This window comes from Microtus oregoni, unplaced genomic scaffold (genome assembly GCF_018167655.1).
Source record: "Microtus oregoni isolate MIOR12 unplaced genomic scaffold, Mior012 000042F_ref0000377, whole genome shotgun sequence".
NCBI lineage: Eukaryota > Metazoa > Chordata > Mammalia > Rodentia > Cricetidae > Microtus > Microtus oregoni.
The window spans coordinates 6,165,832-6,191,230 of NW_024543209.1; the positions used below are offsets into that span (position 1 = coordinate 6,165,832).

The 25,399-nt window shown below is 45.4% G+C and overlaps 1 protein-coding gene across 4 annotated transcripts in view; it reads right to left on the bottom strand.

The window, feature by feature from the left end:
- The window catches only part of Hivep1 (HIVEP zinc finger 1), a 138,082-nt gene extending 115,405 nt beyond the window's left edge, over positions 1–22,677 (bottom strand). The window contains exons 1-3 of one of the 4 annotated variants that reach the window (XM_041632622.1): positions 19,959–19,978; positions 18,151–18,250; positions 16,512–16,654 (exon numbers count right to left, since the gene is read on the bottom strand). In XM_041632622.1, coding sequence (XP_041488556.1) covers positions 16,512–16,551 — 40 coding nt within the window. In that variant the 5' untranslated portion in view covers positions 16,552–16,654; positions 18,151–18,250; positions 19,959–19,978. Of the gene's footprint in view, positions 1–16,511; positions 16,655–18,088; positions 18,251–19,958; positions 20,059–22,631 lie in introns of those variants that run through there. The other 3 variants (XM_041632624.1, XM_041632621.1, XM_041632623.1) reach the window with 3 other exon arrangements.
- Positions 22,678–25,399: the final 2,722 nt, after the last annotated feature.

Below are 25,399 nucleotides of genomic sequence, written 5' to 3' on the forward strand. Positions count from 1 at the left end.
CTTAAGACTCCGTGAAAGAGAACAGCACTGTGCTATCCACAAAGCTTATTAAACTGAAGAGCTAGCATTTGCTTCCAAACCCACAACTCAAACTCCAAGTACCCCCTTTTCCTTTTTCTCCAATTCAACCATTTTTTCAGTAACAACTCGTATTTAAAGTTCTCAGTGGGCTAATATTGGTATCATGAGTACAGATTTTAAATATCAGTAAAGCCTACTAGGATCTTATAGTGCATTCACCTCACAATTTACATCTTTCAACCAGCATGTAGATTTGCTGCTGACTTAATGGGGTTCTGCAAGGAGCCTTTATCAAGAGGCTTATTAGCACACACTGCACACAGCCGCTTAAGGTTCAGGATGCAGTCTGCCAGAGGGCTGTTTGGACCATGCACATGGCTAAACCAGTACAGATAAAGTAAGGTCTAAACATCTTCTCCCCGAAGCACAACCAAAGGGACAAAATGGTCCCAGCCGACCATTCTCTGCACTTTGAACCTCTACCACACTCATCTGCCAACTCAGATGCACATCTTCAAGTCCTGATCTCTTGGGTGAGATCAGCACACAGGGGCCTGAAATTTCTTCCCTGAGGCTAATCCTGGCCCCCTACCATCTGCTCAGTCAGCATCATAGTTCAACCCAGGGCAGGTTGCAAAAGCAGCAAGTCCACAGCTACTGCCAAGCCCACTAGACAGGGCACACAGACAGGTGAATGGCAATCCCACAAACAAGTGAACTTGGAAGGCCGGAGGCTCTCTGTGTCTGAGCTTGAATGCCTGTCCAGCATGAACAAGATTCCAAGGATTCACAGGAAGCTCTGGAAGGAGAGGCAGGCACTGTGTGCTAGATAAACTCTCCCCAAGCCCAGGCCCACCAGAGGCCTGCATGAACCATGAGCAGCAGACAGCATAATGGGGCTTCCCATAAACACATGCAAAGATGCCAGAGGGTCTGGTAAAAGAAAAGTCAAGGCAGGTATCAGAACTACAGGTAGTTCAAAGTGTTCCTGGCCTGCACATGGATCCAGTTGAGGACAGTAAAAGCTTTATAAACCAATCTCTGGGCAACAGAAAAATACACAGTATGATTCCTCAGAATCTTAGCTTTCAAAGGAAAAAAAAATTAGAAAACAAAACATTGCCTGCTCTTCCAAAGGTCCTGAGTTCAATTCCCAGCAACCACATGGTGGCTCACAACCATTTGTAATGAGGTCTGGTGCCCTCTTATGGCCTGCAGGCATACATGTAGACAGAATATTGTATACAGAATAAATAAATAAATGTAAAAAAAAAAGAAAAAAGAAAACAAAACATAAGCAAATACTGAACACAGGGTCAGGGAGATAGCTCAGTAGGTTAAAGTGTCTGTCTCCCAAGTCTGAAGACCTGACTTTCAATCCCAAGGACACCCTAAAGCCAACGGTAACCATGCAAGTCTATGATCCCAGTGGTCCTCAGGTAACACGGGAGGCAGGGACAGGAGCCCTGGAATCCCAATGTCAAGCTAGCACGCTGAAGACAGTACAGTACAAACAGCAAAGAAACCCGGCCTCAGGCAAGGCGGATGGAAAGGCCCACACTAATGTTGTCCTCTGACCCCCACACAAGTACCATGGCATGTATGTGCACAAGTGCACACAAGAGATCAGCAGCTGTACAATATGGGAACACAGAAACCTTTCTTCTTACGATTACTCTCTAAACAGTACAGTATAACAATTGTTTACAGAGACTTACATTGTGCTCGGTACTGTAAGCAGTCTGAGATAACTAAGGAAACAGGAGGATATGCGCAGGAACCGCACTTCCTCCAATGGGCTGGACCATCTGCAGACAGAGTCCTGAAAACAGTCTCCTTCACATACCAAGGGACAACTGAATGAGCGATGAGAGAAAACGGGCCTGAGGAGAGATGGGGGAGGAAGGATGGAGGTGGACAAAAGGATACAAGGATATTAATGCGGAACAGACAGTTGTGAGGGGATTATGAGCAGCGGGATGTGGGGGGAGTGAGGTAGGTGAGGGGGAGGAGATGCTACTAAAGCACCTTGAAAATACTGCAACAGCATTTTGGGTGGTGGTGGCACAAGCCTTTAATCCCAGCACTCAAGAGGCAGAGGCAGGCGGATCTCTGTGAGTTCAAGACCAGCCTGGTCTACACAGCAAGTTCTAGGACAACCAGGGCTACACAGAGAAACCTGTCAAAACAAGAAAAGAAAAAGAAAGTGCTGCAATAATATATAATATCCTATATGCTAATTTTAAAGTTATTTCAAAGGAAAAGGGGAGAGAACAATGAGATGACTCGGGAGGTCAGCACCCATCACCAAGCCTGACCGGCTGAGTTCACTCCCTAGGCCATACATGACGGAAGATGAGAACTGACCCCAAAAGTTGCCCTCCATATGTGTGTGGCTGGTGCGTGCATGCTTGTGCATACACACACACACTAAATATACAAAATTATCAAACTTTATTAAAAATAGCTATTATAATTTAGACATCTAAGGACAGCACGCTGAGAGCTACATCTGAACACATCACACTCAACTGCTGAAAGGCAAAGGAAACTAACCAATTAAATATCTCATGGATCTTGGGAATATACCCAAGAGAGGCCCTATCATACAACAAAAGTATATGCTCAACTATGTTCATAGCAGCATTGTTTGTAATAGCCAGAACCTGGAAACCACCTAGATGCCCTTCAATGGAAGAATGGATGAAGAAAGTATGGAATATATACATATTAGAGTACTACTCAGCAGTAAAAAACAAGGACTTCTTGAATTTTGCATACAAATGGATGGAAATAGAAAACACTATCCTGAGTGAGGTAAGCCAGACCCAAAAAGAGGAACATGGGATGTACTCACTCATATGTGGTTTCTAGCCATAAATAAAGGACATTGAGCCTATAATTCGCGATCCTAGAGAAACTAAATAAGAAGGTGAACCCAAAGAAAAACATATAGGCACCCTCTTGAATATTAACCTTCATCAGGCGATGAAATGAGACAGAGACAGAGACCCACATTGGAGCACCGGACTAAAATCTCAAGGTCCAAATCAGGAGCAGAAGGAGAGAGAGCACGAGCAAGGAACTCAGGACCGCGAGGGGTGCACCCACACACTGAGACAATGGGGATGTTCTATCGGGAACTCACCAAGGCCAGCTGGCCTGGGTCTGAAAAAACATGGGATAAAACCGGACTTGCTGAACATAGTGGACAATGAGGACTACTACTGAGAACTCAAGAACAATGGCAATGGGTTTTTGATCCTACTGCACGTACTGGCTTTGTGGGAGCCTAAGAAGTTGGGATGCTCACCTTACTAGACCTGGATGGAGGTGGGTGGTCCTTGGACTTCCCACAGGTCAGGGAACCCTGATTGCTCTTCGGGATGATGAGGGAGGGAGACTTGATGGGGGAGGGGGAGAGAAATGGGAGGCTGTGGCAGGGAGGAGGCAGAAATCTTTAATAAATAAATAAATTAAAAATAAATAAATAAATATCTAGTGGAAAGCCAACTTATCTCACAGAGAGCAAGCAAAAAAAAAAAAAAAACTGACAACACAAACAGCTAACTTCTCAGACAATGGGAAGCCCGGAGCACAGAGAGAAATACTAAAATCCATAAATCCAGTTCTTCTGAGGTGAAGGGGAAATAAAGGCGTTCAGAGAATGTGCAAGATGAGTCCTGACTTTGAGAAGACCTGCTCTAAGTGGAAGGGACAACAGCCTGAGTTCACACAACTGTGTCAAGAACGGCCATCATGAAGACCTATATGGGCTATTAAATATTTCATCTTTTCGTCTCTTCTGTTAAGATGTGTTTAAAATCGGGCTGGAGAAAGCACTCACTTCACCCTGTCCAGCTGGCTTCATAATGCGCATGTCAAACACTGATGACAATGGCAGAACCCGAGGGAAGAAAGGAGATTTGGGCTAAATTTCTATATATTACCCGAATTTGGTTTGCATCATTCCCAGACACTGATGCATGAGGATGCGCTCTAGAATAATCACAGAGACCATAAAAATGGAAATTAAGACAAGCACTAACAGAAACCAATGAAGTACAATTAACAGAAATAAAACAGCAAAATGGCAGGTTCATGAATGTGAAGCTGACGAGCCACCATTAGGCTGTATGACAAAGCAGCTGCCCAAATGGGCTGTCTACTAAGGATTTAATTTAGGCTCATACAAGCAAACAGCTAAAGAACAGGAAAACATACACAGTAAACCAAAAAAGAGCTACGGTAATATCAGGGAGAGTGGAGGTTAAATCCCACTGGACTTGTGGATTTGAGACGCTGGGCAAAACCACGTGTCCATCAGCTCATGGATGCACAAGCAGGCTGTGTATAAAAAAAAAATACCACTCCACAACAAAATCCTGGTGTGCATTAATATGTGGAAGAATCTCAACACATTATGTCAAATATGAGTTAAAAGTATTGCGGAGATAATTTCTCATGATCTCCTTTCCAGAGAAGGCCATGTAAAGTAGGAAACAGGGCAGCCATTATCTAGGCTGGAGCTGGGATTGAGGTCAGATTACCAATGGCTGAAGATCGCCTGGAGGGTGAGCACACACGATTGTGCCAAAGGCTGCCCATTCTTTAAACTTACTAGGCATTACTGACTATATATATCACAATTTACTAAAACTCAAATACACACTACACAGTAGTGTGGCTGAGACAGTAACTCTACTACCTGGAGACTGGAAGAGGTAACTTCCCTGTGAAATAGTTTATCATCAAATCCATTCCTAGTGCAAAATCAAGCTCCTCCAAGATGCTGTATGAATCGAATGTGGATCATCACACATTGGACACTAGCCTATGGGAGCACAGTAGCCTCCAGAAGGTGAAGCACGACACCCAAACGCCTTGCACAGTGCCTCGCTGTCAGCTGAATGCCTGCATGTTCACTGGTCAGCTAGTCGCACCGATGTTTGAACTTTCATGCTTGAACACCACAGTCTGTATGTCCTGAACTAGCACGGGACAGAGCAGGGTGTCGGAAGCTCCATACAGGGCTTTCTGGGTAATGGAAGTCAACGTGGCCATTGGCAGCCACCGTACTTGAGGCCTACCAAGGACTCCGCAGTCACAGAAGAAAATCCACCGCAGCAGTTACTGATCTGCACACAGCCTTTAAGCTGTGTGTTAGCACTGGCTCTACTTAGAAGAAGATACTTCAGACAAACAGAGGCACTCATCGTTGCCACCACCTCATGAAAACGGCCCTAGATGGAACGTGAGGCAACGGACACAAGTATGTTTTAAGGGAACAATTTCAGAAACAGACAGAGCCTGGATTTGGTCAGGTGTTTTCTGACCCCTCCTCCAAATGACAGCCACTGGAGAGTGAGCCGGAGAGCTGCTCTGTGTGCACTCAACCTTGACCGGCTCGTTCCTTGCTCATAAACAGGAGACCAAAGAAATACACCTCTGCTGCCTTGTTCATTTGCAGGAGGTTTTCCTAACGCTTTTCAAAAGATTGCTTCATTCTTTCAACCTTCCATCTTCTTCCCTAGACATCAACAAACCAGTTGGCCCTACATGGAAGGTAGAGTCGCTTTGTTTTTGTTTTAATGTCACAGTGTACAATAAAAACACCTGGTCTCTAACTTCTTATAGAAGGTTGAATATACCTACCCTAGTAGAATAAAAAAAATATCAACTTAATAATTTTATCTTTACCAAAAAATAGAAATTACACACATCAAATCTAAGAAGTCTTTATCCTTTGGGTCCTTGGAATTTGACTTCATTAAGAAATACACTCTAACTAAAAAAACCAATCCCAGGATCCCAGACTGATCCCTCCATCCCGTTCTTTCTTCTCCCAAAGCTTGATGGAATTACTTTCTCTGCCAGTCTATCTTTCCTTTCTTTAAAAATCTGTGTCAAAGCTGTTTCCTCAATCAAGTTCCCACCAGAAAAACCTGAAGTGGACAGCTCCGAGCAGGACGTCACACGGCTCCAGGACTGCCATTACTCCTGGCTTTGTCCTCGCCGTCCCTGCTACATGCACATGTTCCCCTGCAGCTATGTGTCGTACTACCACAGCTCTTCCCAGACATGCTACACTTAAAACTAGGAAGGCAGGAACTAGGTTTTATTTCACTATACCAAGAAGTAAAATAGAAAACTAACTTAACCCCCCGACACTCTGATCCCTATAACTAGTGCCACCTACAATGTGGGAGACCCCCGACAATGAACCAAATCTGCGTGTTCTAATTTCTGTGATGCATATCATACAAGAAAAAGCCTAGAATGGCAGTTACATTTCACTTAAATATTTAATAGATTCACCTCTGAAACTCAAAATATTCTGCTGAAACCTTCAGATAAATATTGCCCTTACTTTTAGACAAGACATGTCTATTTCGAACCATGTACAACTAAGCAAACCACATGCACAAACATCTTTAAGGACTGATTAGTTTTAGGCAGAGTTTGGCAATTTCCAGGACTGTCTGTGATGGCAAACTCAGCCTGAAGTCACAAACAGGTCTGAAATGGATTCTAGGCAGCAAAGACTTAAAAGGAAAACAGTTTATAATCCTCTAACTCTGACCTCCCGGCCACTGGTTCCGCATGCTATTCTTAACGCTTCACTCCATAGATGGAGAGCACTCACAAACCCGCCCACCAGGAAAGAGCCACTGTCAACATCAGCCAGTGTGGAGACGCCTGAGCATGTTGGAAGCCAGGGAGGTGGCTATGTAGATCCCAGCTGTGACACTCTAGGCAAGTGACAATTTCTCCAGCCCTTGCTTCCCTCAGCTATAAAACATGGTAATAACAAACCTACTTCATGTAGTTGAAACAAGAACATATGAGAAAAGGCACTTGGCATACAACCCTGTAATAGACCTGTTGAAGGGGTAGCTAAGCTGAACACCAGAAAACCATCTGAAGAGCCTCTTTCTTGTCACCAGCCCATGACAGCCATACTTCTTGGTATAGTGAAATAAAACCTAGTTTCTGCATATCTGGGGAAAGTTGTAGGAGTACGACACACAGCTACAGAGGAACATGTGCATGTAGTAGGGACAGCAAAGGAGAAAGGAAGCCATGGAATTTAAAAACAATTGAAGCCAAGGCACCTGGTTTGTCTGAAGCATACAAGAGTCATCACTTGAGTCTATGGCTTGAGGTCATCCTGGGCAGCATGGCAACATTCCAGCTCAATGCACAAATTAAGCAAAACACTGGAAAGAACACCCCACAAAGATCATCTACAGGGAACCAGTAGGCGGCACAAAATGGATTCATCTATCAATCTCTCCCTCTGCTCATCTGTAGAACAAGGCTGAGTGAACCAAAGATGAGCCAGGGTCTTCCCTAATCTGACGAATACTGAGACTGAAAGACTACCTTCCAGGTTCCAGGGTGTGGATGCTTTTTCATTTACTTCTGCAATACAGCATATTCCCCGAACTCTACATCTAGACCACTCTTACCTGAATATTGTAGGTTGGGGGCAGCCATGTGCTGATCTGACTGTTTTCTTCAGTGCCAAATCTCAAAATCATAAAACAAGAAGGTGGAAGCACACTTCTAAACAGTACCTCCATTAAATCTGTACTCATCATTTAGTACCAGACAAATCAAGCTTCATATCAGCCCAATATGTATGCACATGTCAAGACCATAATGGTTCCATTCACACTTAGGGACTCCTATGCTGACCACACCGTAGCACTAATCGTATCTGAGTGTTGTGCATCAGTGAATACTTCTTCCTGCACAGCAGCGCGGCCTCTGGCCTCACAGCACTCTATAGAATGGAATATATCATAGAACCAACTCAAAACCTGGTTGAATCTTTACAATGAGAAGAGTAAAAACTAAGGTAATAAGATAGGCAGGGTGGCTCTTGTCTTTAATCCCAGCCCTCGGGAGGAAGAGGCAGGGAATCTTCATGAGTTCAAAATCCACCTGGTCTTCATATTGAGTTCCAGGCCAGCTAAGGCTATGTTCTAAGATAAGTCTCAATAATAATAATAATAATGATGATGATGATGATGATGATGATGATGATGCAATCCTGTACAACTGTACAATGTATAAGTCAATAAATCTAAGGTCAAAAGGCCCTTCTTGAAGAACCAAGCACTCTTGTGAAATGATCTGATCCTTTGTGGACAGAAATTCTCAAGCTCAGCGAGTAATCTCTAGTGTCGGCTCTAGCTGTAATGAGGTGATGTACTGCACCTGGCATATTAATACACTTCAGAAGAGCACCCTTAACTAATATGCAGAAAAACACTGCCAAATGTTTTAAATACAAATTGAAAAGTAAATCACTTCATCTATTCATAAAATAATGAACGCAAGAACAAACGTTACCCAGACTTGTTCAAATCTTTGCATTCTCGTTGTGGGGCTCAGAAGTTGTTGTACAGGTGGAGACTTTATTCCCATTCCTTACCCCCTACTCTACAGTAAAATAAGAATGATACCTCGCCAGAACACACTGTATGCAAAGAAGCTCTAAAAGAAAACTATTACTGTGGTTAATTATATTATTACATTTTATATTTTCTTTCAAAAAGAAAAAAACTGGTTAATGTTGAGAAGCATTCAGAAAGCATCAAATGTACTCTCAACATAAACTGAAAAATAATTACCTTCAAGACGAAATGGAGATTTTTCTATAATAAGTCCATTCCTGTATTATCCCGGGCTAATTAAATAATACCAGCCATTCATGTGCCAGTTCCTCAAAACACCAATGGCTTTTCATATATATCATCTAAAACTGGTTTTTAAATTATTACTTACTTCCTTTCTAGTTTCAGTCACACACGGAAAAGTATTTTAAATAAGCCAAGGGGTTGTTTTCCTTACAGGATTCCTGACCTGGCAAATCATTCGCTGTCAGCACGGAACGGCTGCCCTAACCTTCAAACGTGTAAACAGTGTGTAAACAGAGTTCCCAGACAGTCATTAGAATGAGACAGAGTCTGCTCATGGACTCAATAAGATAACCCTTACATTAACAAGGCAAGCTTGCGTTCATGATAGAAGCTTTTAGAAAAAAAAAAAAAAAAAAAAAAAAAACTGACAGCAAGTGAAATATTCTCATTGGCTAGATAACCCTGAAAAGCAGGTTGGGTTTCTCTTCCTACACTGGAGTGGAACAGGGGACAGAAATGGCACTGCAATCCCATGTGAAGAGTCACACTGAAATATTTTATAATAATAAAATCGGAGACCTTTCATTTCCTAATATTGAATGGAGACTAATGTTGTTTAACCTCTTAACATGTTTTAAAAAAAAGTACAAAAGAAAACAACAACAACAACAACAAAAAACCCCACAAGAACAGAGTGAGTTCAAGTAGGAACACAGATGGGGTGTACTGAACGTCCTCTCCCAGGTGGCTGTCTGCCCCCAATGCCCTCTTTCTGGATCCAGAATGACCTTCCCGTGAGTGCAGACAAGAGGCCTGTGTAGCACCAAGTGCAATCAATAAAGGGTTCTTTGTGGGCACTCCTATCCTCTGCTTGTGAAACACATGCAACCCAGAGGCTTGACGTAAGCCAGTTCTAGGAGGTGGCTTCTGTTTCAAGAGCTTACCCTGCACCAGGCATGTGACGAACACTGCTGTAGCCAGCCCTGAGGTCTAGTTTACCCACTATCTGCGCTTTACAGACAAGGAAAACAACTTGCACAAGACCACACAGCTCGGGGTCATAGCAAGAAGTCCAACTCTCTGCCTTCACCACCAACCATAAATACAGAGCACAACCACAATCAGAGAAACTTCCTCCTCCAGCATATGTGAGCTAACACAGAGACCCACAACCGGACAATGTGCAAAGAGCAAAAGACCTTTGAACACCGAGTCCTGAATGGGACGTCTCCATCCAACCCCTCCCTCGGGGCTCGGGGAATTATTTAGGGGAAGCGGAGAGATTGTAAGAGCTAAAGTATCCTCCAGATACAACAGGATTGGTGCACATATGAACTCAGAGACTGTGGTAGCATGCACAGGGTCCGCACAGGTCTAAGCCAGATGGGGTCCTAGTGCTGAGGGGGGAAGCAGTTACCAGAAGGTTTTTCCAGTGGGTCTTGCTGGGCATACAAACCACACTTAAGGGCAGGCCCCATACGCCCAGGCGGTAGATGGCCAACACACGTCAAGGATGGCCAGGATCTCAGGGGCCCCAAATACTGTCTGGCAGAGTTTAATGAAGCATATTTGCAGAGAGTGAAAAGAGGTCACTCTATGAGGTGTTCAGAGTCAAACGCATACAACCAATAAAAGTGAAAAACAGCCACACCAAATTTGCAAAATATCATTTCCAAAACAAAAAAGGCTAATATCTCATATTTCCCACATTGACTTTCAGTCTTAAAGGTGAGGTTTTGAAACCTTAGACTCAGATACAACAAAAACGGTAGCAGTGCTTCCACAGCTCTGAAACATATTGTGGCTAGTACAGCGCCAAACAGCCCTGTGTCTGAAACAGATCATCACATGAATTACCAGTTCCTCAAGCCTCAGCACCTAAGAGGTCACGGGAAAAAAACAGGAAGGTGACGAGGATGGCCCTCCATCCTCCGAGTATGGACTGTAGGCCAGATCGCTCCGCTTCACTGTCGTCTCGCTAGGACCACATGTGGGATCTCGGGTCTTGACATCTGCCACACCAACCACTGTCTATTCTTCTGCCTAGCTTGGTCCGTAGAGCACAAGACTGGAAGATGCCCTCTCCAGGGCGCCAAGGACAGCACTCAGAACTGTTCCTCTCAACATGTTCTTTCCTGTGCTCTTCCCCAGTTCTCCATCACTGCACAGAGCACAGCCAGGGTTAGAATGCTATGACCACATATAATGTGCACTTCAGAAAGGTCAAAACCAAAGATTCTACCAGGATTAAATGACAAGAATGTGGAAACTGAATCCTGTATAACTCAGCTCATGTGTACTTCAAACCTACTTTCTGCCTTTGCCAAATCAAGACTTCTCAGATTTGCCTACTAAAGCATTTCTGAGAGCAAAATTGTATAAAGCCTGCCCCTTTGGGAAGCACAGCCCACACAGGCCTAATAGTAAGAGCCAAGCAATGCACACATGCTGTTTCAGAACAATCCAGTACTTAAAATACTACTTTCTGTGCCTAAAAATTAATTCTGATAGCTTCTTTCATCATCTTATTTCCAATTCCAAACTGTTCCCCAGGGACATAAACACGCACACATGCACACAAACGCACGCACACACGCACGCACGTGTGCACCCCTAAATAGGAAAGCTGTGAGAACTCTGCACTCTCTACAACCCGCCTCTCTGGACTCAGCTTTCCCAGCAGAACTATAAGTTTCATCCTCAGGCAGGCCCTGCCCAGTGAGCAGAAAGGGCACGGACTACTGCCCTCAGGAAGCAGACCCTGCAGAGGGCTCTTGTCCCTGGCCTCCTGGGCAACTGTAATTCCAGTCTGCCTTTTACTACACAGTCCAAGTTAAGTAACCATCTACTGTGATGGGCCAGGACCCAACATTTCAAGTCCTCTTCAAACAGTGAAATATATCCTAATTTCAGAAAAGATGCAAGTTTCTTATTTTCATTTATTCTATATTTGAATAGTACAGAAGGTATACTTCTAATATTTATGAGCTAAGGAATATTTCAGATTGAGCATACACAGACACACCTTGACACAGAACAGAATTATACCCTTATCCTAAACTGAAAACAGCCTAAGTTGAAAATGTGTTTGGCAAACACAAAAATCAAAAGAAAAAGTTCTGAGACTTCATTAGAAGAGGGAGGGCTGACAGGGTAAGAGGGGGTAAGATGAGTGGAAGGTGTGTGATTAGATTACATTATATAAATGTGAAACCATCAAGGAACAACTTTAATTTAAAAGTGAATTTAAAGGGATATAGCTCAGTGGTAGACCACTGGCTAACATGTACAAGGTTCTACAGTCAGCCCTCAGTACAGAAAAGAAAAAGACAGAGAAAGTACATTTACTCCACCGACTAATGACCGCTTTCCCTCAGCAGTGCCGTGCATTCCAGGGTCCACTGTGTCCTTCCGAATCACAAACTGACTAACTGCTGAGACTCACTGCCACTGCCCAGCAGCAAGTGATCATAGAAGCATCCTATGAAAATGGCCAAGAACTAACAGTCTCTACTGACAATAGTCGGGTTTCTTTCATTGGCTGAGATAGCGACGTACTAACTTGCCCAGACTAACTTTGAATTCTTGGCCTCAGGAATCATTGAGCATCAGCTTCCTGAGTTAGCTGCAACCACAGGTGCAGGTTACAGGTAGTTACAGGTGAAGGTCACGGCCACCAGTCCCAGCTAGAGAGGACATCTACCAAGCGTGGATCACTTTACACATTGTAAACCTAAGAAGTCATAAATTAATCCTTAAGTCTAGGATTCATTAACAAATTTCTGAACTCCATTAGCTAGCTAAGGCCACTATTAACCTATCTGCTGCCTTCACACAAACTGGAACATGGCTCTCAAAACAGATAAAAACCTAAAGGCAGGCCTCCAAATGCCCATCCTGGCAAGCATCACTATCCCGAGGGCCTTGCCTGCAGCTATAAACAAGATAAAGTCCACTCTTTGAAAAGTTCAGATTCTGAGAGTGGAGCACCCATTTTCAAGTACCATGGTTTCTCTGTGATGCCCAAATGTTACATTCAATTTGCTCATCTAAATCCCCACCTCACTAAAGACTGTACTATACTCGTCAGTTCTAACACGAGTCCAGGGGAGTTAGCAGCAACAGAGTTCTGGAACATTTTTAGACAGGAAACAAGCACTGTTTCAAGATTCAAGTAGCTCAGAATATTGATCATATGTCCAAATATCATCTTATGATGACTGGCCAAGTATGTTTCTGCTGAGAACACTTACAATCAACTGTCTAACTGTTAAGACAGCTCTGACTTTGAAGGTGTGCGCTTTACAGTCCGTTTCTTATTACTGAGCTAAAGATTATCTGTCGCCCAACTGCACAGCAAAAAACATCATCACTGTGAGGACACTGGTCCTGGGAAGCTGCTGCATAGCAGACATGCAGAAGCAGATCCTACAGAGTACAGAATAACACTGATATAAACAATGTTACTGGGCTGTGTACTTATTACACTATCCTCCTTGTCATTACCATTGGGTTTGGACCTTCTACACACACACACACACACACACAGCTGTAGAGTGGCCTCATGCAAGACCTAAGAAGGGATCCTGAAGAGAGTGCTGTCATCACAGAAGGTGACAGCTCCAAGAAGTCAGCTCTGTGTAAAGAGCCCTGAAAACCTCCGATGAGGAAGAGGTAGAAAACTGCAGCACCGATGCTAACCCCAGGCAGAGCTCACTAAAGTGCATGCTTTCTGTTTGCAGTTTTGTTGGTTTGTTTTTTACTTTCTTTTTAGCACTTTTTGTTCTGATTTTCTGAGACAGGATTTCTCTGTGTTAACAGCTCTGGCCAATCTCTGCCTCCCCAGTGCCGGAATTAAGGCATGTGCCACCATCAGGCATGTGCTTTTAGTTTTTAACAAACAAACAAACAAATAAACAAACAAATAATAAAATTAAAAGCAAAGAACCATAGAAAACTGAAAGAATAAGAGTACAAAGACAAAATATTTTTGGACAATTGCAAAATGTATTTCTATTTTATGCTAATTTTTATTATAGGAGCCAAAATCAAGCTTCCTTTTCATGTATAAGATTAAAAGGTAACCTTGGTATGTCAATGTTATTACTGAATAAAAACATTTTTAAACACAGCCTGACTGCACAGTATTCATGAAGTCTACCTTGGTACCCGTGCCCCAGGCCATCAGGGTCACTCATTACACTCTGATCACCCAAGGCAGCTTCCAGGCCTGCAGCCTGTAGCCTCCACGCACAACAAGGGGCTTGGACAAATGCAGCATTTTCACCTTTTATGCTGTACTTTTTACTGTTTTTTAGATATGCAAATACCACTGTGTTACAACTCTTTCAGCTCAGATTCTTAAATTGTGGGTCACTTGCTTAATTCTTAAAAACCGAATGTAGGAGTTGAAAAAAAAACTTTGGTAACAGTGAAAGATTTCTAAATAAGCACAGACCAAAAATTAATTGAAAACCAAATGCATGATGAATGCAAAATCGAGGAGGGGGAGCAGTGCTCACTGATCCTGCAGCATGGACTTGCTGCAGCCTTGGCTCTGGATAGAGAACAAGTGAACTTCATACCAAACCGGCCATCACACGTTCAAGGAAGCCTGCCTGAAATACCTCGGCTCAGATTCCAAACAATTATATGTTATAAATTGCCCTGTTAAACTGTCCACAGTTTCCTGCTCCTCTGGAAACATGCAACAACTTAACATTTTCCAACCACAGCATGTATGTATCAAATTCGTGTTGCACATTGTGTTGTATTGCTAGTGTTAAGATTTTTGATTTTAGGGGCTGGAGAGATGGCTGAGCAGTTAAGAGCACTGGCTGCTCTTCCAAAGGTCCTGAGTTCAATTCCCAGCAACCACATGGTGGCTCACAACCATCTGTAATGAGATATGGTGCCCTCTTCTGGCATGCAGGAGTACATGCAGACAAAATACTGACAATAAAGTACACATAATAAATAAATAAATAAATCTTTAAAAAAAGATTTTTGATTTTAAAAATTGCTGTTACAGTTTCTGACTTGAGTTTTGTACAGATAGATGGATGGATGGATGGATGGATGGTTAGAAAGAAAGAAGATTTGGGGTTAGGATAGAATTCCCAGGGTTCTGAAACAGCCCTAATTCTGCCATTTGGCACCATGTACTGTGTGAAACAGCGTTCTCAGCATCACCTCAGAGCACCAATCAACTGAAAACCCTCCAGTTGCTCCACATTCTCTAGCATCAAAGGGTCTTCTGAGACCTAATCTTTTGTGTAAAAACTAACAGGCACAACAAATTTAGCACGCAAATCTTTTTATCATTAGTGACAAAATTAACGAATAATTATTTTTTAAACTTTTATGATTTGAGGCTAGAAAGATGGCTTAACCGTTAAGAGCACTTGCTAATTGTGCAGAGGATGGGAGTTCCGTTGCCATTGTCTGTGATGCTGGATAACCAAAGCTGCCTGTAACTCCAGGGGTCCTGACACCCTCTTCTGGCCTCTGAGGTAATTGCATACACATGTGCATATATAAACATAGAAAAAAATTTTAATTATGACCGTTAACAAAAGCTTGCTTCATATATTTATTTTATATTTTATATTCTTATATAAAACCAAGAGTTTGTAAAACTTCCTTCAGTGAGAAGCAGATATGAATGAAGAAGTTTTAATCAGCCCTTGCCTTATACAGACAATATATATGCACATGTTTGCAGCTACGAGCAATACCTTAAGCAACATCTGTAAAATGTTAAGTGTCAGTTCTCACCTTCTACCCCGCCTGAGACCAGATCTCTTGGTGTTTAGGTATACCACGCTGACTGGCCCACAAGCTTATGAGGATTCTGTTTCCACCTCCCATTTTGCCACAGACTGAGATGACAGGCCTATGCTACTGCCTTTCGTCTTAGATGACTTCTAGATATCTGAACTCGGGTCCTCCTAGTAGCACTGCAAGAATTTTACCAGCTGAGCCATCGTACAAGTCCAATTCTGCTGAATTCTTATACAGGGGAGTCAAATAGAAAAGATAACTGCTATTCCCAGTGAATGAAATACATCAGAACGATACAAATCATTTCAAATACAGCAAAATGTTTTTCCTTTCCTGATACTAAATATCTTTACCTTAAAAAGAAAAACATTTACCTTCTAGTGTTTGTATGAAATATGTTTAATATGTATCCTTTGCTTTGTTTTGTTTGGTGTTGGGAATAGAACCCAGGGCCTCGAATGGTTTAAACCCATATCCTAGCCCCAGGCTAGACCCCTAGCCTTATACACAAATATTAAAAAGATGCTTCTTTGTTAAAAATGAGTCAGTTTGTTCTGACTTCTGCAAATAATATGCTGTGTAAATGTCAATTCCAACTTTCTTCACCTCTTTATCCTGATACAACTTACAGAACTAAATCTCTGATCAATAAACATGGAATTCAGTGAGAAAGCTCACTGACAGAGCACCTGCCTAGCAAGCTTGAAGACAGCGTTCAATTTCCCAGAGATACAAAAGGATAGAGTATTTTTTTATAATGAAGATAAAAGTGATTCAATTACCAGAACATATCAACCATCCATTTCAGATTCCATAGTCCCTACTCAGAAATGGCAAATCTCAGCCTAGAACAGGTCACTGGAGAACTGTAATTCTGTGGAATTCATTCATTCGACATGTAAGAGACAGCTACTACATAAGACGAGAGGAATGAAGCAAAATGGAGCTGGCTGGGAAGCAGGTTCAGAGTCTAAGGAACTCACAGCCATTGCTGGTGCCAACAACATGCTGGATGAGATCACTGGAAGCCTTTCTTCCCTGAACACAGAGCCTTACCTCGGAGATTTCTGGGATGAATCTGCTTCGTTCGAGGCATTTTCTTAGATTTAAGAGCTCTTTTTTCTTCTTAGAAATTGTTGGAAGATCAGGTTACAAAAGGCTGGCTCCATGTACTTGTCCGACATCAGTTAATCCACGTGCTGTAAAGAAAAAGATAAAAGCAGTAAACCCCACTACCTTTAAAAGAAAAGGATACTTCAAAAGTTAGGGTTTAGAGCAGTGCTGATCTAACCACAAGAAAAAGTAACCTTTGCAAACATTATTTGCTGTTAACTAAGCCTGAGACAGGTCATCATACCACTCCCCAGGTCCTCTTGTTGACTACACATGAGGGAAAGAAGTCACTAGACATAAACTAGACAAGAGTGAAAATATTCACTTAGGACAGCATTACTGGAATTACAATGATAAAGTTAGTATAAGGTGACAAAGAGTCAGAATGTATATAGTCCATATATGCCCATTCTAAGGGAAGCCCAATGGTCTGGTCATGTCTCTTTCGTTGACTCAGCTAATATGCACAGTTGCTATGGTGGCTGTTCCCCAGTGATGGCAACACCTTCATTCCAGGCTCACTGGCAGGACTACACATGCCTGTGATCAGCAGCTGCATGCTGACCTTTGAGTAGACCACAGACATGCCTCACATCCATGCTGGCGCACTCGGTTATCAAACAAAGATCTTCCAGAGCATTCTTTCCCCTCAAGCACAGGTCAGGTACTGTTCCAGTTGGTGTAGGTTACTAAAGGGTTGCAATTCCAGTAACACAATATGATCATGTCCCCTTAGCAAAAAACAGTCCTTTGTTGTTTTAAGTCTCTGTTGCCTGGGAATTACTTGTTACTGTAGCATAACTTCGTCTGTCCTGACTGTGCCTTTTCAAAAGCAATCTGAAATTCATCATGCCAATATATAATTATCCAGCAGGTAGGTCCAACCTACAGCCCATGGACAGTAGCCAAGTTTGACTGGGGATCTCTATGAATTCCACCCAATACAAAATGGCAAACTTACTTAGAACATTACAAGATTTCTTTTGTCCTTTGTGTGTGTGTAACTCTGTTGCAAGGTTCTTGAGCCATGACATTATGTTGCAATGTCAAAAGGCTGAATGCCCCTGAAACCTAACCACCCATATGCCCAAACCAGCAACCCGAGTTCTCTTCTCTTCCATTATATTCTTTCCTAACAATCTGTTAAAATTTTAGATTTAACTTCCTGCAGCAACACTGATAAGCAAAGCCCATTATGTTGGCACTAAAGGTGAAACAAAGTTTAATTACTAAGCAAACAGAAAGAATAGACTAAGGATGCTTTGTTTAAAAGCTCTCAAATCTATTACTACACACAGCACAAGAGAACATTTAGTGGGTACTAGGGTACTAGTTTTACTGTAGAATTTCTACTTATCACCCAATTTAATCCTAACCACTGGGACAACAGCTCCAATTCATCCGTTTTATATTTAAAACAAAATAGTTTGGGGAGGTTATGAAATCTGCCTCAGATCAGTACTATGGAATGTGGTCCCACATGACTCCCTGCCCATTTCCTCAGAGAAGATAACACTTACCTACTCTAGACACCCCCCTCCCAAAGGGATGAGTGACACAGCAAATCATTGTGAGGACATACTTTGGAATCAAACCAGACAGGTTCGCGACCAGGCTTTACCCCATACTGTGTGGCCTTGTTCAAGGTATTTAACCTCTCTGAAAAGATCAGATTTCCCAAGCTGTAAAACCAGAAAACATTATCCACCTCAGAAGGGTTGTTATAAGGACTAAGCTAAACAATGTAGAAGCTTTGCCTGCCTCACGAAAACGCTGAAATATTAATTCCCGGAAAGAACGCCTCTAAGGGAAAGAATGTGTCTAATATCCCAGAATAAGGTTTGAGAAATGTATCCTTTCACTTTAGCTAAAACGCATATGGAAAAGGCGGCTACAATTAACGTGCTAGCAGCTGTATTCCTAACAGGGCTGTTAGTTGGCTCAGGCATAGCGCAAACTGATCACAACCTAATGCAGGAGGACGAACATGAAACACGATGGTCAACGATGGATGATGTCCCTTGCAGCACCAGCTAATGACCTACAAAAGATAGTGCTCCTCAAGAAGGTTCCGACTGCAAGGAGAATTTAAAGATAAAGCCTATGAAGGCTTCGTTCCTTATTAAAACTAATGCTTGTAAGCGGTCACAATATTAGGAAGTTTTCAAAGCATAAACTCTGATTGTAAGCCGATCACGTGACCCCCCCCCATCAGCTTCCCAAGCACAAATGTAGAATATGCAAATTCCCAACCTGTAACAGCTTTGGGCGACCCGGTTTTGCAGCCTCCACCCCCTGACCCTAGCTGTCCAGCCCACGTTTAAATCCGAGGAGGAGAAGTGGTTATTATCAAAGACGACAGCACCGTAGCGACAAGGAGGAGTGAGCAACCATTCTTTCGGGAAAGAAATATATACTACGAGGTGCAAAAACAGGACACGATCAAAAAGCGTAAAGACAGTCGCAAGGAGAAAAAACATGAATGAATGTGGAGGGCGGAGCCTGGGAAAACCCCTCAGCAACGCTGCACTGAACAAAGCGCTTCGCATGCCAGAAGGAGGGGGGAATGGAAGTGCCAGCTCCGGAAGGAGCCTGGAGTGGATGCGGAGAGCCGGAGGAGGAGGAGGACAGAGCAGGCGAGCGCGGCAGCCTTGAGACTCCTCCTCGCCAGCCTCGCCACCGCCGCCCCCTCCCCTCTCTAGCCGCAACTCCTGCAGGAGCCCGACCCCTCGGCGAGCCCCAGCAGCCCCGCGCCCCAGCCCACCACCCCCCCCCATCCACCGGCGGCGGGCGCGCGCCCTACCCTGAGAGAAACTACCCAGGTGGCCCGGAGTAAACAGGCACTCCGGGCAAAGAACGAAAGGGAAAGCGAGCCACAAAGCCGGGAGGTGCGGAAGCCGCGGCCTGGTCTCCCGCAGCCCCGCCGAGTCCTCCTGCAAGAAGCGGCGGCGGCGATTCGGGAGACCGGCCCTCCGTACCTGCTGGGCTCGCAGGACCACAGCTCCCGCCGCCCGTGCGGCCAGGACCCGCTGAAGTGGCAAGCGGCTCCCGCACGCAGCATCCCCTCCGCAAGGTCGGCGCCGGCACAGGCGCACACACTCACACGCAGACCCGCGCGCCCGCCCGCCCGCCCGCCAGGGGGAGGTGGTCCCGGCCCCCGCCCCCCGCGCTGCGCTCTCCCGGGTGCAGCGCCCCCACCACCGCGCCCGGCCCGCACCCCGCCCGCACTCGTCGGGAGCTGCGCTGCACTTGACAACCGGGACACAAGCAAAACCTCCTCCTGCGGCTCCGTCCCTGCCGCGCCCGGTCCAGCAGTCGACCGACACCAAGGCGCGAACAGGGCGCGGAAGGGACGGGGTGGGACCCGGCGGGACAGCGGCCGGCCTTTACCTCCTCCGGGTGTCTGTGAGTACGGCTGGCAGCTCGAGGGCGACCAGGGCGAAGGTCGGCGGCTTCCCCCGCGCGTGGGCGGGGCGGCAGGGGATCCCCGGGGGCGGCGGGGCGGGGGCTGCGGCGGGAGGGCGGGCTCGCGTGAAGCCGGCCCGGGGCCCCTGCCGCCCCGCCCGCCCGCCCGCCGCAGGCCCCGCCGCGGGGACCCAGGACGCGGGAGGAGGCGCGGCCCGAGGGGCGGGGCTGGGCGGGGCGGTCGAGGAGGCGGGGCTCCGTGGCCGGGGGAAGCCCGGCCGGGCCGCAGTCGGGGGCGGTTGGCCCGGGAGGAGGGGCGGGGCCGGGCGGCGCCCGATTCTCTTTACCGTCTTTTGACTTTCTAGAGCAGGATGTGGGCCGGCCCGGTGACGTCATGGTGTCTCCCAGCCCCGCCCCACGCCCTGGCCCTTGTCGGGAGGAGGAGGACCCGGGAGGGAAGGAGGGAGGGAGGAAGGGGGGACCCCAAGGGGGTTTCCTCAGCTCCACGTAAAGAGAAGGGGAAATCATTGTGAAACTTTAAACTCATTAACTTTGAAAAATAACTTTAAAAAAAAGAGAGAGATAGGGGGCGGGGTGTTGATTTGGAGGGTCGGAGGGGGGACGTGTTATTAAGCCCTGAACTGAAACCACTATTTTGGTGGCGGATGTTCTATTAAAAGACCGAGGAAAGCCAAGGTTATTCCGGAGAGAGCCGGTGCTTCCCAGAGCCCAAGCAGGGAGCGCAGTTAACCCCTCCTTGCCTGCCTGACAGCTGGGGACTAACCTGCTAGGGAACTTTGGGAGCAGAGGAGGGGGTGCGGGGCGGAGCCACCCAGCGGGCTTCTGGAACTCTGGGGGAGTCAAAGGGAAGACAGACTAATTTATTACAAACCAGAGTTTGACCCCCGGCTGCTAGAAAGCGTTAGTAAAAGGGGCTGGAAACTTCTGGAAATATCAGCAGAGCTGAGTCTGGGGAAGGAAGCAGGTTTTCAAGGTTAGACATAAGGGTTGGTAGCAGTTTGAATTTAAAAGTTCCACACAGCCGCTAAAAAGCCGGCAGAAGTGACTGATTTAACGGGCCACCTCAAAGTTGGAAAGAAAAACGTGTAAAAAAAAAAGACGCAAAATAAAAATATTCATTGCTAAACGACCGTACGCCTACTAACAGCTGACCATCTGTGCAAACTTGTTATGTTCCCTTGGGCTTTCGTAAAGATGTCTAGGCCGTTCCTGCTAACGGTTGACCCCTAAAATCCCCTGAGGAAGTCCTACCTCTAACTCATTCGAGCTAAGAAAAGCTCAAAGCCCCAGAATGGAAATGATTAAAAATGGAATACTCAGTAATGGCAAGCTTAGAGCCAAAAATAATGTTTTGCAAAGGGGAAAATATGCCTACGAAAAAGTAAATTTGGTCATAGAGCAAAGATCATGCAACTAGAAAGTTCAGATGGTGGGTAACATCCTGTTAGCCCTACAATGAAATAGTGCCATTTTAATATTTCACTGGGCTAGCATCTATTTTATTAAATGAAACACCCAATAGGTAGGATTCACAAATCGCGCAATGTAGCGCCCCTCCCCCAGTTGGGCTGTTTGAATCTAAAGCTACACATACAGGCAGATGTGAACTAATGTGTTAGGGTAAAGACACATTCTTTGTAAGTCGAGTTTGTGTTGCTAGGAACGGAAAAACAAAAGCTAAGTGCCAGGGTGCGTTTTTGACTCAGTAGTTACCGAACACAGTTGACATATACCCACGGACCCAGTGTCTTCAGGATATAGCAACGCTTTGAACGTTTGAACAAACTGTATTATCTGATTTTGAATTGTCATTTCACTATATTTTCTTTATCAGCAAACAGGTATTAAAACTTGTCTCTGAGACAGATAATACAGAACACTTTCCTGGTAAGTTTTCTGAATTTTTGAAACACGGTTTCTTTCATGCCAGAATGCAGGGGAAATGCAGTTATGTTATAATAAATAGCTTGTTACGGCTTGTTTTGTAAATAATAGGTCCTCGGAATATTGCAAATAAACGGAATTGGATGTGTGAACCCGACTAGCCTGTGAGTGGTAAACTTAAGCTTGAACTGTCAAAAATCCTGGAACAAGGGAGATCCGGGTGACGGTTCTAGATCAGGAGAGGCAGAGAGGTTCCTAGGGGCCCCTCTGTCTCTACCCAGCGGGCCATGTAAATGTCTCTGTTGCTCCCCTTGGGAGAAGTGGGGTCCTGTGGGGACTCTGACCGTATTTCTCCGGCTGAACAGTTCAGGGAGATCCCCGTCAATGCCGCCTTGCGCCCGCTCCTTCCCTACCCGGATTCCCACGCGGCCACCCGGTGCTGCCTGGCTCGGGCTCCCCCTTGGCGCGGCCCCGAAGCTCCGGCCCTCCGCCCCGTGCGGCCACCAGCGCCACCGCCACGCGGAGATCCCGGAGGTTCCTCCCGCTGGCCCTGGGTCACGCCGCCAGTCCCTCCCCTTCACCCTGCACGCTGGGCTTTCCCGTCCACCAACGAGTCCCCTCCCCCCCCCCCTCGCCTCCCACTCCGGGCGACCCAACTACAAACCCTTCCCCTCTAGCTCCGCAACAACTGTCCCCTACGACCCAGCTCTTCCCAAGCCAAGCAGACAAAAGAACCGAGGGAAGAAAACTTACCGAACTGCAGAGCAAAAAGTCTGCTCCCAAGCTTCCTGGGTTCAACTTTTCATTTTAAAAACAACAAAAGCAGAAACCAAAAGCCTCCTAGGTTGGAAGTGGGCGTGAGAGGAAACGCTGGGGGAGGCGCTTGGTTCCCTCGCTGAGCTGCCCCCCCCCACCCCCCTTTTCTGGCCCCTGCTTGTAGCTTTGATGTTATCTGGTGAACCGCCTACGTGGGTTATACCTTGAGCTCAGCGCCTGGTGACAGCCAGATATTCTCCACTGTGGGTGCAGCTAGCAGCCAGCGCAGCAGGTGGCCAGAGGACGGAATCCCCAGCTCTAACCCAGGCTAGGAAAGGACCTTGGCGGACTCCCTTCCTCACCTGAGCTGAAGAAGGCTCTCCCAGCTAAGTGATCCTGGTCTCGGAACAGTGCTGCTTTTTCTGCTCGAATCAGAGGAGGTCTTCCAGATTACATTCTTTTTCTTCCACTCACAGTACAAACTTGTAATGAGATCGTCTGGATGTTTCTCCAGGCTCTGTTCAGTTTTTAGAGCTCAGCTTTGGAAGCGGATATTATTTTCTCTCTGAGATATTCCTGCAGCCTTGAAGAGACAAGAATACAACTCCCAAGATGAGAAACTATAATAATACACTACCGATTCCCCTATGGGTCAAAATACCTGCATGCCTTCCCCCTTCTGTTGTGAAAATATTGTAACTCTCGCTTTTTTTTTTTTTTATTTATCTGCACTCTAGCTCAACCTGGATATATATTTTATTTGAAGTTTCTGGTCTCAGTCATCACGGAGGAAAGATGATTTGAAAATCAGAAACAGAGGGGGCTAGTAATAAAGGAAAGGCGCTGCCTCTCGTTCATCCTCCTGGGCACATGCCCTTTATGACAGCACCAGGCCATATTTAGGCCTTGCCCTCTGGGAGTTTACAAATTAATGGAGACAGCACAAACACATGGAAAAATACCTGGAGGGAGAAAAGATAGAAGCCACAGCTTATAAACAGCGCCAATTAAAGTTACACAGGGTTATTTATATGACTGCTGAGCGATCTTTGGGTGGAGGGAAGGTCTATCGGAAAACAGTTCCAGAAGAGGGTGAATCCTCAGTAGAGTTTTGAGGGAAAGTTCAAGATGTGCCAGTAAGATAAGCACCCTTCTCAAGCCCAGAGAAGCCAGCACTAGGTGAGGAGGGAACTGTGAGGGGGTTACTTCCCTTCTGCTGCAGTAGAGTCCTGGTGACTGGGGAATGACTGACTGACACTCTTGAGAGGGGGAGGAAGCTTCTTCCAGATGGGAGCCGCCATGCACCTGGGCTGTCCAGGTAGGCTCTTCTAATAGTAGCTGTGAGGTAGTCAGAATGACCTGGCACCAGGCCGTTCGAGAAGAGCCAACTCATTCATCCTTTGGAAGGAATTAAGACATGATACGGCAAGCAGTTGGTAGCAGTTTGGAGACATCTGGACAGAGAATGGTCTTTTTAAGCAAAGTTGTTGTAGCTGATGGATTTGGGATCAATATGGGAGCTAGGGACAAAGACTACAGCAATTGTCACCCTAGCTGCAGTCTTGAGAGCGGGAGGGGTGGAGGCCCTCTTCCTTTTCCCACTTCTCCTTCATTCTAAAGTGTTAAGAAACCTTCCAGAAGCCATGGAGTTAGTGCATGGTACAATCATGACTGGGAGCCAGAGAACATTCGGATGGTTAAAGCCATCACGGCTGTATTTTATGGGAAATGGACTATAATAACTTCATAATATTCTGCATCTGCGGAGCAGAAAAGAAGTCCTTGTTTAGAAAGCTACAGCTATTCAGGTTTTGAGAAATTGGTGCCTGCCTGATGTCATAAAAGTGTAGCTGTTGGGATCTTTGAGGATGGAAGGAGTGAAGGGAAAATGGGTTTGGGTTTGAACACATCTAATTTTGAAAAGGCTAATGTCCCCCGCATTTGTTTGATCCACACTGCTTGGCTCCGTTGAAAAGTGCCTAGTTTAATGTTAAGTACAATTGTTTTATGAATATTATTTGGTGCACTATCTGTTAAACAGTCTAAAAGAAGGGTAGTTGTGATTGACAGATATACTACATGCAGTTCTCAAAATTCCCTGTAAACTGAGTCCTGGAGAAATATGAGGAACCGGTAAACAGCATTCTACATAACCAATCCCTACTGACCTGTGATCTCATTGTGTAGCAATAAGTAGAACAATCTAAGACACTGTAGCAGTCTGACAGAGACTGGAGATCTTAGGCAGTATGCATTTGTCCCCTCCCGGTTCTGGAGGGTGGAAGTCCAAGATGAAGTTTGTTTCAGATTCCTTTCTATTGCTATCTGTCTTCCAGGTCTGCAGATGGCTGCCTGCTTGGTTGAGTCTTCATGTGGCCTCTCGGAGTGTGGTTTGTATGCATGGAAGAGGAAGGGAAGAAAAGGTGACAGCTCTGGTCACTCTCTCTATAAGGACACTTCAGTAGATGGAAGATGAGACACCCCCCCCCACACACACACACAGTAGTGGTCTCCAGCTGGTGGCTCTGTTTGGGGAGCATGTAGAACCCTTAGGAGGTAAAGTCTCACTGGTGGAAGTGAGTGAGTGAGAGCAGCCTAAGGTTTTCATAGCTGGCCCTGCTACCTACCTTCTATTGGCTTCTTTTCTGAGAGCAGTAAGATGGCAGGAGGTCTCGGCTGCACACTGTCTCTAGCACAGCTTCAGTGTCTTCCCCTCTGAGATGGACCACACCCTTAAACTATGTGCTAAAGTACTAATCCCATGG